Below are 12,880 nucleotides of genomic sequence, written 5' to 3' on the forward strand. Positions count from 1 at the left end.
GGCTGGCCCGGAGGGGGTAGGGTGGTGCTTCTTCCAGGGCCTTCCAGACAAGGTCTCCTGGCCTCTCAACGTTGTCCGGGCCTCAGGTGAGGAGAGCCCTGGAAGGGGAGGAGAGGAAAAGGCGGCAAGGCAGGCGGGTGCCGCGCCCAGGGATGAGCGAGCTGAGGAGGGCGCGGGCGAGCCAGCGAGCTGGGGCGGCGGCTCTAGACCCCCTCGGCGGCCCGGACGAGGGCCGGGGCGGGCAGCCCGGCGGGGCCGGGCGGGCGGCGGTCCTCGGCGGGCGATCCGGCGGCCGTCTCAGCGTCGGCGGCGGCCGGGGCACCTCCCGGGAGCCACTCGTGCTGGGCGCAAGCCTGGGACGGCTCGTCCTTGGCCTCGACGAGCTTGCGGGAGCGGGTGTAGGCCAGGATGAGGCCTCCGGCCAGGCAGGCGTAAAAGATCATGATGAGCAGGATGTAGAGATAGGCGTCGTTGCCCTTGGCGCTGGTCACCTCGCGGCTCACGAAGGGGTCGGGCACGACCCCCATGCCCATGCTCGGGCCGGGGCCGGCGCCCAGGCCGCTGGCGTTGCCCCGGTGGTGCAGCTCGAGCAGCAGGCGGCTCAGCAGGGTCCGCAGCCGCTGGCTCTCGCTGCAGTTCATAGCTGTCGGGGAGTGACACGGCGGCTCCAGATCGCTGCTGACCTTGCCCCCGGGCCGGGCCGAGGGGATGCGGGCGAGCGGCGGCGGCTGCACCCGGCTCCCGGGCGGGCGACGCAGTGGCTGGGGGACCCCGCCGCCCGGGCCTCCTTATCCCCTCACCCCGGCGCCTCCTCCCCTTCCCCACCACGCCCCCTCGGCCCGAAGCCGCCTCTTCCCAGGCTCCGGCTGTCTCGCCGCCCCGGGGAAAGGGGACAGCTGGTGGGGGGAGGAGAAGGGGACGAGGGAGGGGGCGAGGCCGGGAGAGGGGCGGAGGGGGCGGGGGCGCGCGGAATGCGCGGGGCCCCGGGCGGCAGAGGCTGGCAGGGCGGCTCGCTGGGGCCAAGCGTAGACCCCGGGCTGCGGAAGAGAATTCCTTCCACGTTCTGGCCACCTGCCCTGCAGGCCCAGCTTTGGCCCAGATACAGCATCTGGCCCCCACGAGGCGGGTCCTGCACCGGGGTTCCATCAGCACTCACGAAACGGCAGCCGAGACCGCGGGTCCACATCTCAGGACGGGTGATTACTCCCATGGACAAGAACCCTGGCCTATCTTTCCAGCCCTCACGGCTTCCCCTGGACCGAGGTGAGCATCTTATCCAGAAGATGCTCAGGACACATTTGGTGACTGAAGTGGAGTAGGACGCCCGGGGCTTCCAAAAAAGGTTTCTGATATTATACCAGCCCCCTGGGAAGTACCCCTGCTCTGATTTCCTATCACATTTTTAGAGGGGCCTCCACATCTTAGCGTGTGAGTGTACCATCCATGATATGACCCTGTTTCCCGTGGGCGGCAAGCCATCTTCCCAGAAATGCAACCAAGTTCTTCCATTAAAAGGAGCAGGGACATTTAAAAGGCCCTTTGGCTACACTCCCTAGGCGTCTCGGGATCTGAAAAGTGCCAGTTCTAGACAATATGCTTACCTCCACATGCAATTAGCCAGATACTCGGTTCTGTGCCTCTCTGGGGCTTGGGAACAGGTCTAGGCCCTGCTGGCTCGTGAGGCAGCCATTTTTTTCTCAGAGGGTATCTTCCTTTAGGGGAAAACAAGTCACTAAGACAAATAAATCCATAGTAGGTCAAACTGGAAACAGACTGGGATTCACAAAGGGAAAGTGCTCAAAGGATTGATTTCTAGACAGCGAGTAGGAAAAAAAATGAAGTAGTGCTGGTCGGGTCGGGTTGTATATGATTGCCAAGTAATAGAAGGAATGAAACAAAGCTATATGCCTTTATGTATCCCTTGCAAACCAAGGTGCCTGTTCAAGACCATTCGGTCCAGGGACCATTCAATCTTCAGGGGCCATGGGTTAAAAAAAGGAGGTTTTCTGATGCCTCTGCTTCAGTCACCCTTCAGCCCACTGTCCACTGCGGGCTGTAGCCTTCTGTGTGTTGGAGTGAGGTTGGCACCAAACTATATCCAGGGTCTCAAACGGAGCCTTGCTTAACAGCCTCTACATACATCTTAGAGACATTCCACGTGCCCCTGACCACTGGCTCCCCCCTAATCACCTTGCCTCAATGTCCTCGCCTCAGAGGGGCTCAGGGAAGAATTGTTCAAGTGAGTTGGCATGACTAACGACAGAGGACACAGCTAGGAAATTCTCAAAGCAGTACCAACCTAGAGACAGGACTGTTAAGCTAAAAGACTCCTCTGATCTGTTAAAACATGCCCAGAATCTCTAGGGTTTTTTTTTGGTTTGGGGCAGTGGGAGGAAGAAGTCCCTTCACTGTAGCATAAAAACAATCATTTAAACGTGTATTGTATTTTCAACAGCCTATGAGCCAGTAGATTCAAATGGTTGAGCAGCAGGTCTAGAATAATAAAGTTTGACCTTGTTCTCTGTCATAACACATGACTCTTGTCACATGGGCTGCCTCCATTTCCCCACCACTCCCTTCCCTGGAACCTTCTAGAGTCCAGCGCTTTCTGCCCAAACCACTCTCTGTAAGTAAGTTCAACAGCGGCCTCCCGGCCAAATTTAAGGGTCTCTGCTCAATTTGCATCTTTGACCTCAAGGATGAATTTGATACCATCAACCACCCACTCCTTCCTGTCCTACCCTTGGCTCTCATGGCATTGAGTTCTCAAGTTTCTCCTCTTATCTCTCTGACGTATCACTCTCTGTCTCTTTTGCTGGCCCCTCTTCTTTCCTCCTCCCATTAACTGTTGGAATTCCCCAAGACTCAATCCTCAGCTATTCTCTCTTAACATCCATTTCCTTGGAAAGTGTCTCCTTACATGCTTTCACCTACCACCTGGCATATATTTAGCCAAATTTGAATCTCTAGCTCTGATTCTTTCTTGGTAACATCTCTCAAATCCATCCGCTCCTTCCTTTCTGGTTTTATTGCCACAACCTTAATCCAAGCTCTCGTTACCTCAGGTCAAATATGCAAACTGAGAGTCTCCTGGCAGATCACCCTGCCTACAACCCAGTCCACCCTGCTATGGCTGGACTAATCCTCCGCCAACACCACTTCCATCCACTCACCCCTGTGTTCAGAGACCCAGAGTTGCTCCCCACTGCTTCTTTAATGGAGCCCAGTCTTCTCTGATGGACCTGAAGTCCTCACCACCAGTAGACACCACCTTCTTCCTTGGCACTTGAAAAACAGCATATTCCTCGAGTTCCTCTCCAATACTCTGTGCCTTTCACCTTCCTCAAAATACACTCACAAAAGGAAGTCTTGCTCGATTCCCCTTATTTGTGCTCTCAGAGTCCCTACAATGCACCCCTCTTGATAGTGCCCCAATTCAGACTGCAGCATTCAGTGCAGAAAATTTGGAAAACACAGAAAAACACCAATAAGAAAAGTCAACAAGAGCGCACATGTGTTGCACATGGACACACACACACACAGGCACTATACATCATTGTTTTGTAGCCTATTTTTTCACTTAACAAGATACTGGTAATTTTTCCCCGTGTCAATTACTATTATTTACAACATCATTTTACTACCTATACAGTATTCCAGACTATAGATCTGCTATTATGTATTTAAATTAGCTCTTATTGTAAGATTTCTGATTAATTTCCAGGTTCTCGCTCTTAAAGATAATGTTTTAATGAACACATACAAGGCCAATTCTAACTCCATTAAAATAAATAATTACCAGAGAGAAAGCAAATTAGAAATTTACAGAAGACTGGCATAGGAAGCAAGAGATGTATAGAAGGGGGTGGAAACAGGAATGGAGACTAGTCATAAAATTTAAAAAGGCCCAACCCTCAGAAAAAAACAACAGGTGTGTGTGTGGGAGACTCTGGCTTTCTTTTCACTCAAGGAGCTGCTGGACATCCCTTCAATCCCAGCCCTGAATGGCTGAGATGCCAACCTCCTTTTCCTCCCCACACTTAATGAAAGTCCGAATCCATCAGACAAGGACTGAGTCTCATTCCTCCCCAGACTTCCAGCCCCTCTACACCTGTCCCATACCTGCCCCATAATCATCTGTTGATCTATTGTCCAGAACTCACTTATTTCCTGAACGGTAATCAAGTGTTGTTGACAAAGGGAAGTAATTTATAATCATGTATTTAGACTTTCAAAAAGTCTTGGAAAAGGTTCTGTTCCATGCCAAGGTTGTTTTAAAAGTACAATTGAGGCGCCATGGGCTAGGAAATGCTTTCACCATTCCTTGAGACTGTGAATGCTTCCTGCCAATAGTGCAGCTCCATGGAAGTTGGTTGAATGGAACTGAGTTGAGTTTGGCTAGTTGCCAAAGGACGGGCACAGATGGTAAGCACTGTTGGAGTCCAGGAGGTTGGCAAAGCCACAATGCGCTCTGAGGGAGGGGAGGAAAAAAGTCTTCGTGAAGCACCAACTACAGACCCAGAATGAATCACTCATTCATTCATTCATTTATTCAACAAACACTTGTTGCATGTTACACTGTGCAAGGCACTGTGCTGGGTCCTAGAGACACATCAGTGAACAAGTCACACTGGTGAACTGTCTGTGGCTTTGATGGCTTACAGCCACTTCTTTGTGAACGGGGGACAAGTGCCAGGATCTGGAGTGGGATGAGCAGTGGGCATGAAATCCAGCGAGAATTCTGATTTGGAGAGATTTTTTTTTTTTTTCGGTATGCGGGCCTCTCACTGTTGTGGCCTCTCCAGTTGCGGAGCACAGGCTCCGGACGCGCAGGCTCAGCGGCCATGGCTCATGGGCCCAGCCGCTCTGCGGCATGTGGGATCTTCCCGGACAAACCCGTGTCCCCTGCATCGGCAGGCGGACTCCCAACCACTGCGCCACCAGGGAAGCCCTGGAGAGAATTTTGACTCTGGACCCAAATACTAGAGTCCAAAGCCTTGTTCGAAAAAGGAAGATCCCTCTTTATTCAAAAGAGGGAGGAGAGTAAATGGGATAGTTCCTGGGTCCAGCTGGGGCTTCTCAGCTGCTTTATGGGAATATATGCTGTATTTGGGGTGGGGGGACTGGGGTTTGATAAAGATCAATATTTATGGGTTGGAATGCACCCCAGGGGCTTCGAGTGCCTACCTTAAAGATTTCTTGGGGGTCTTGGTGGGCTTGTGCTGGGGTCACCCTATATCAGGCCACATACTGGAACATTAAATATAGTCCCTGATCTCATTTATCAAATGCCTAGCATGTGCTATTAATTAACCTTACAGCAACCCTATGAGGTGGGTAGGGTTGATATTAAAACTATTTAACAGGAACTTCCCTGGTGGCACAGTGGTTAAGAATCTGCCTGCCAGGTCAGGGGACATGGGTTCGAGCCCTGGTCCAGGAAGATCTCACATGCTGCGGAGCAACTAAGCCTGTGCGCCACAACTACTGAGCCCGTGCGCCACAACTACTGAAGCCCATGTGCCACAACTACTGAGCCCGCGTGCCGCAACTACTGAAGCCCACGTGTCTAGAGCCCGTGCTCCGCAACAACAGAAGCCACCACACTGAGAAGCCCATGCACCGCATCGATGAGTAGCCCCCACTCACCACAACTAGAGAAAGCCCGCGCACTGCAACGAAGACCCAACGCAGCCAAAAATAAATAAATAAATAAATATTAAAAAATCTATCTAACAGCCCTATGTCTTGGACACTGACCAATCAGAATGGACTAGCAAACAATCAGAATAGATGCTGGCTGTAAACAACCAGTATAGCCTTACAGAGGCACAACATCATGGGGCAAAGAGGTAGGAGAGGGGCACAGACCAAATAGCTTCCCGTTTCCCAGAAGATGAAACCAAGATCTCATCTCCTTGGACTTCAGAGCTGTCCCAGGTCTTTCTGAACCCCCTTCCTCCCTGTGGATGCCTCCACTGCTCCCTGTGTTCCTAGCAGGTACATGAAAAGATCCCTCGCCTGCTGACTCCTCTAAAGCAATGCTATCTACTGCAGCTGCCCCTTTCTCCCAGCAATTTTCTAAGGATGCCACTTGTTGGCTCAAAATTCTTGAATGTGCCCCATCAGATTGACAAATTATCACCTTAGTGTGGACTTCAAGACTCTCTGTGCTCTGGCTTGAAGACGCCTTCCAATCATACTTGCAGCAATAACTACCCACATGTCTCCAATACCAGAAACCTTTTCTTTTTTTTTACAAATTATTTTTTATTCAGATATAATTGACATGTAACACTGTGTAAATTTGAGGCGTCAAATGTGTTGATTTGGTACACGTGTATTGCAATATGATTACCACCGTAGCGTTAGCTAATGCCTATATCACTTCACATAATGATCATTGCTTTTTTGTGGGGAGAACTTTTAAGACACTCTTTCAGCTAGATGAAATCTCACTGTCCTTAGCAACTCGACAGCATAGGATAACAGTGATATGTGTGCTCGTCAGATGGCCCCAACAATCCTTTTGAGGGCGAGGGCTGTATTCTTCCTCTTCGTATTCCTCACCTAGCCTGAAACAGTGCCTGGCATTATAGTAGGTGATCAGGAAATATTTACCTGGGTTTGAGGTCTGCCTTCCTCCAACGAAGGCTTTTAAATTTGAAAAAAAATTGGCTCCATTCAGGATATGGAACTTTGTGGATATATTTTTTTCCAAAAATTTATGCAAATTTCAAACATAGAGCGGAGTTGATAGAATTTTCCAGTGGTGCCTTGTTACTAGCCAGATTCTACCGCTAATGTTTTCTGATACTGGCTTTATCCATCCCTCACCTATCCATCTGTCTCTCTATCCAGTGTCTTTTCTTTTTGAAGTTGCAGACATCAGTACACTTCACCCGTAAGCACCTTCCACATACCCATCCTTAACTAGAGTTCAATATTTGTTTATTATTCTTTTGTTTTCCTTTTGAAGTAACATATATGTTCGATGAAATACACAAACATTAATTGTATATTTGCTGAGTTTTGACAAAGGTAACTGCGTAACTTAGCCCCCTACTGAGATGTAGAACATTACCACCACTCAAGAAAGTTTCCTCTTGCCGCTTCCCAGGCGATCCCCTCCTTTCACCCCTAGAGGCAAGCACTGCTTTGATTTTTTTCCATCATTGATTAGTTTTGCCTGTTACAGAACTTCATATATATGAAATCATATAGTATGAAGTCTTTTGTATAAGGTTTCTTCTACTCAGCCTGATGAGTTTGAGAACCATCCGCGTTGTCACATGTACCTGTAGTTTGTTCCTTTTTACTGCTGAGTAGTACTCCATTGTATGACAATACCACAGTTTGTTTATTGATTATCCATTTATCCATTATCCACTCTCCTACTGATGGACACTTGGGTTGTTTCCAGTTTCTGTCTATTAAAAGTAAAGTTGCTATGAATGTTCTCAAACAAATCTTTTTTTTTTTTTCGGTACGCGGGCCTCTCACTGTTGTGGCCTCTCCCGTTGCGGAGCACAGGCTCCGGACGTGCAGGCCCAGCGGCCATGGCTCACGGACCCAGCCGCTCCGCGTCATGTGGGATCTTCCCGGACCGGGGCACGAACCCGTGTCCCCTGCATCGGCAGGCGGACTCTCAACCACTGCGCCACCAGGGAAGCCCTCAAACAAATCTTTTTGTAAACATATGTTTTCCTTTTTCTTGGGTAAATATCTAGGAGGAGAAATGCTGGATCACAGGGAAGATGTAGTTTAGCTTTATAAGAAACTGCAAGACCTTTTCCCAAAGTGGTTGTATTTTTCTATACTCCCACCAGGAATGTATGAGGATTCCAATTGTTTGTGGTTACTTTTGCAGCTCTTTGCTTCAATCGCACACTTAACTTTGTCTTGTACACATGACATGCGTTTACTCTTATGATAGGGCCAACCCTGATTGTTTGTGGTTTATTACTTAAAGCTCCCCCCCATTTTCCTGACTACTAAATGTATAGCCAAACTCTAGATGGAGTTGCTGAAATGTGAATTAACTCTCTGAGATAATAGCTTTTCCTGAAAGCTTACGTGTGCCGAGCATTGTGTTAAGCACTTTATATGCATTATCTCACTTAATCCTTACAGGAACCCCATTATACAGATGAGGAAACTGAGGCCCAGAGAGGTTAACTTGCTCAAAGTCACATAGCTTGGAGGTGGCCAAGACTTGAACCAGAGTCCGTAATCTATTACCATCATGCTATAATGCTGCTGCCTAAGGTCCTTTGTCCAGAGGCTAGCAGGAAAAAAAAAAAAAAGAGCTTCTGTGTTCCCTCATCTAACCCCCTTATTTTTCAGCTGAGGATACGAAGGTCCAGAGAGGAGAAAGGACTTGCCTGAAGTCCCCTATTAGTTAATGGCAGAGCCATCAGAATCCAGGTCTCCTGCCTCCCAGTCAGGAAATCTTTCCACTCCAGTGCACAGCCTCCTTCAATGCTTTGGGCAATTCGGATTTTATTTCTAGCTTTTTAGTGTATGACAAGAGTCTGAAAACCACTTTGAGATCTTTGAAAGAAGCGCGTGAATCTAGGAGGGTGGAGTAAGGTCAACCTTCCGTTTGGGGCCAAAACATAAGGTCATAAATTGTCAAATTTGTGTCAATTCATACCTAAACGTTATCATGAAAAATATTTCTCCTGCCCACTCAGTCTTCTCTGGAAAACAACGTGAAGACTTGGGGTACTCTGTGGGAAGGGAAGAAGCCAGAGGGCATTTTTCTCTTGGACTCGCACATCGCCATCTGGTGGAAGCCTTGCGTTTTTGTTTTTCTTCGTTTTTCTGCTCACACGTTTGTTGCCCTTTTCTGTGCCACGCCCTGCGTTAGGAGCCGGGGATCTAGGTGAGACTTGCTTCCTGACGTAATGGAGCTAAAACTCTAGGGGGCGGGGGGGTTACCCAGACCCTTACAACGCCCTGTGGTCAAGGCCCTATTAGAGGCAAATAAGACAAACCTGCATTTTCGTTCTGGCTTGGCTACCTAGCAGCTGTGTTACCTTGAGCAACGTCACTTAACTTCTCTGTGCTCCGGTTTCCTCTTCTGTAAAATGGAAATAATAATAGAAAGCGCTCACTGTAGGATTTTGTGGCAAGGACTGAATAAGATAATGCTGGGAAAGCACTTAGCATAGTGCCTTGAACATATTAAGTGTTCAAAAATGTCAGCTGTGGTTACTTCATTATTAACAATAAGCATATGGTGCTGTGAGGCCCAGAAGAGAGGCATTTAACTCAACCTTGGAGAGCTCAGAGAAGACGTCCCCGCGGATGTGACATCTGAGATGTTTTGAATAGGAAGTAGCCATTCGGACCCTTTCTCCACGTGGAAAGCAATATCCGCAACGTATGAATAAGGAAAACAACAGTGTTCACCTCCCCTCACCCCTGCATCATGAGGCATGGCACAGCATTCTTGCCTCGGGGGAGCCAGGGGTTTCCGTGAGGGCCTCTTAGCTGCAAGATGATGTGGGAACATTTAGGAATTCTTGGAATCAGGACCCAGACCAAGTGAGAAATTGGTTCCCACAGTGGGTAGGCAAAGCCTGACTTGAAATTAGATGCTAAGAGAAAAATCAAGACCAGTTGTGTCAACTACCACGTGTTTGTTTTAATTTTGACTTTGTTTGGGGGCAATAATGCTTCAGTGGCTCTTTATTCATCCAACATTATGTTCAACAGGCATGATGGAGCCTGTTCATTTCCCACCGCCTCAAAACATGAATAATTCTGGGCCCCTCAGCTGCTCTCGAAATTTTGCCTGGCACACACCATGACCACATCTGATTCTGTTCATACTGTTTTTCCCTGCCAATGCTTAACCCTTCCACATTGTCCAAGTTTTACTCATCCTTCAAGGTCTAGACTTTCTCATTTGTTCATACATTCATGAAATATTTTTTTTAATTAAGGTATAATTGACCTATAACATTAATTAGTTATAAGTGGACAACATAATGTTTCGATATTTGTATATATTGTGAAATGATCACCACAGTAAGTCTAGTTAACATCCGTCACTACACAGTTACACATTTTTTTCTTGTGATGAGAACTTTTAAGATCTACTCCCTTAGCAACTTACAAATATGCAGCACAGTGTTATTAACTATAGTCACCATGCTGTACATTACATGCCCAGGACTTATTTATTTTATAACTGGAAGTTTGTACTTTTGACCCCCTTCACCCTTTTCTCCCACACACCTCCCAGCAACTACCAATGTTTTCTGTATCTATGAGCTTGCTTTTTTTTTGTTGTTAGATTCCACATAGAAGTGAGATCACGCGGTATTTGTCTTTCTCTGTCTGACTTATTTCACCTATTCCATTGTATATATACACCACATTTTCTTTATTCATTCATCCATTAATGGACATTTAGATTGTTTCCCTATCTTGGTTATTGTAAATAATACTGCAGTGAACATGGGGATGCATATATCTTTTCAAATCAATGTTTTCATTTTCTTTAAACACCCAGAAGTGGAATTGCTTGATCACATGGTAGTTCTAGTTTTAATTTTCTGGGGAACCCCCATACTGTTTTCCACAGTGGCTGCACCAATTAACATTCCCACCCAACAGTGCATGAGGGTTCCCTTTTCTCCACACCCTCTCCAGCACTTGTTATTTCTTGATAATAGCCATCCTAACAGGTGTGAGGTAGTAGCTCATTGTGGTTTCGACTTGCATGAAATATTTTCTGAGAATGTACTATGTGCCGGGCACAGTGGCAGGCGCTAGAGATATAGCAGTGAACAAGACAGACACAATCTGTCTACCTTCCCAGAGCTGACAGTCTGTCTGAAACTACAGCCATGAAAACAAAGCACTGTGACCATGTGTTACCAGGGCTTTCTCAGACAAGGGGTATATCTAGAATAGTGCTCTCCAATTGTTTTCACCACATAGCACACATAGATAACATATTGTGGGACTCGAGGGACATTGTTCCAGCTAATGATTAAGAACTCTCCAGACAATAGGGGCTTCTTAGACAATGGGTGAATTTCCAGGATGTCCGGCCCCCTTCCGAGAAGGAGGGAGATAACAAAATGTAAAAAAGGTGTCTGTCAAAGACCAATCAGGCAGCTGGGGACAAGTTCCCTCTCTGGTCCGAGCCTAAGCCGGGACCAATCAGCAGGAGAACACAACCAAATCTATAATTTACATACGGGGAAGTGGGAACCTATAAAACTGACATATTCGCGCCCAAAAGGGTTCCTTCTTCGACCTCCTGCGTGAGGACCAAGGAACCCCGGTGCACCGGCTTTCAATAAACCTCTTGCGTTTTGCATCGACTTCCGACTCTTGTTGTTTCCTGGGCGAGTCGAAACTCCTAGGAGACCGCGCAGGTCTAACAATATCTGAGCCCCTAGGATAAATGGATAAGAAAGCAGCCTGCCAGGGAGCTCTGGCCACTCCAAGGGCAGAGGGCATCAATACCTCAGGCACACCTAGCATCTCTGGGAGATCTCTGGTTGAGAATCTCAAGCTATGGCCCATGGCATTGCTGTTGCTCTCACCCCACTTTGTCCTTGCAGGCTGATGGGCACAGAAGGGATGCTGCTGCAGATGAATACACTCTTTGTTATTAGCTAGAAGTTGGTAAGAGTCACTCTTGCCTCTTCAGCATTAGGCGCAGACTGGAGGCTCCAAGGAAGCCTTCCCAGACAACTGAAGCCTAAAAGGATCTCTGTCTTTTCCGAATTCCTACATATTTAGAGTCTTCAGCTCACAGTTCAGCTTCTAATTCACCCCCATAGTCTGACATTGTATGCTGAGAGCATAAGACCATCTTTTGTCTCCTCTATAGCAATACTACACGAGAGGGCTCAGAAGTACTTCTTAAGTGTCCTGTTTCAAGACAAAAGAAATCTTATTGGAACTTAAGAGGGCCTTCAAATGGAAATGGCTTTGCTATCTAAGAAAAGTTCAGTGCCCAAGCCATCTTTTAAAACTTCAGAGAAAAAATCCCAAAGCTGTAAGAGAATGAGGTCATCCAGCTCCAGGCCAGTTTGCAGTTTTTCTTCTCTGAGCACAACCAAAGGCCAACCAAGATATCCCACAACCCCAGGAGATGGGGTCGAGAGAGCTATTGTTTATATCATGAGCAAAAGGGAAGAATTCACAAGCAAAGAGAGCCAAAGGGGCGTCTTGCAGAGAAAACAAAGACTCCTGCTGAAATGAAACAGAAGAGTCCACATCTTTTCCTTCACTGGGACTCCCTGAGAAAGGTTAATTCTCTCAGCATCAAGAATCCTGATGGCTAATGAAATGCAGATCCAGTTTAGAAATGATGCAACCTCCAGGAAGTCTGCGGGGCAAATCTGACAAATTTTAACTCATCTCTGTGCATTGCTTGCTCAAATAGTTCGTGATTCAGTTACTAGGCAGGAAACCTTCCTGATTTCCCTCTCTGGCCCCGTCTCTCTCCCACTCTTGGGACGCTACATTGCTACTTTCCTATACTGACACATACAGTTCACCATCCCAAACTGAACGTGGGCATTGGAATGCCTTATCCTAAGAAATGTCAAAGATACAGCTAAGGTAGAGCTGTTGACCATAAAGAAGAAAATGTGTGTGGACATGTCTGTGATATATACATACATATATATATATATATATATATATATATATATACACACACACACACACCTTGTTCTGAGCTTCTTATAACTCTACGAGCTAGAAAAAGCTGGGCACAAGAAGAAATACCTGACTTCAAAAGAATCATTTTCATAATTCTGCTTCAAAAGTCACTCTGAAGAGATACATGGATGGGTCAACATATTCTCTCTTCTTTTCCCTTGTCCCTAGGAGTCTCTTGACT

At 47.2% G+C, this 12,880-nt stretch overlaps 1 protein-coding gene across 1 annotated transcript; it reads right to left on the reverse strand.

Annotated features, from left to right (window-relative positions):
- Positions 1-203: 203 nt before the first annotated feature.
- KCNE5 (potassium voltage-gated channel subfamily E regulatory subunit 5) lies at positions 204-641 on the reverse strand (the record flags this gene model as incomplete). Its single annotated transcript, XM_082681350.1, has 1 exon — positions 204-641. One exon carries the CDS (start codon positions 639-641, stop codon positions 204-206), a length of 438 nt encoding a protein of 145 aa, XP_082537476.1.
- Positions 642-12,880: the final 12,239 nt, after the last annotated feature.

Source organism: Grampus griseus (assembly GCF_964374135.1).
Source record: "Grampus griseus genome assembly, chromosome: X".
Classification (NCBI taxonomy): domain Eukaryota; kingdom Metazoa; phylum Chordata; class Mammalia; order Artiodactyla; family Delphinidae; genus Grampus; species Grampus griseus.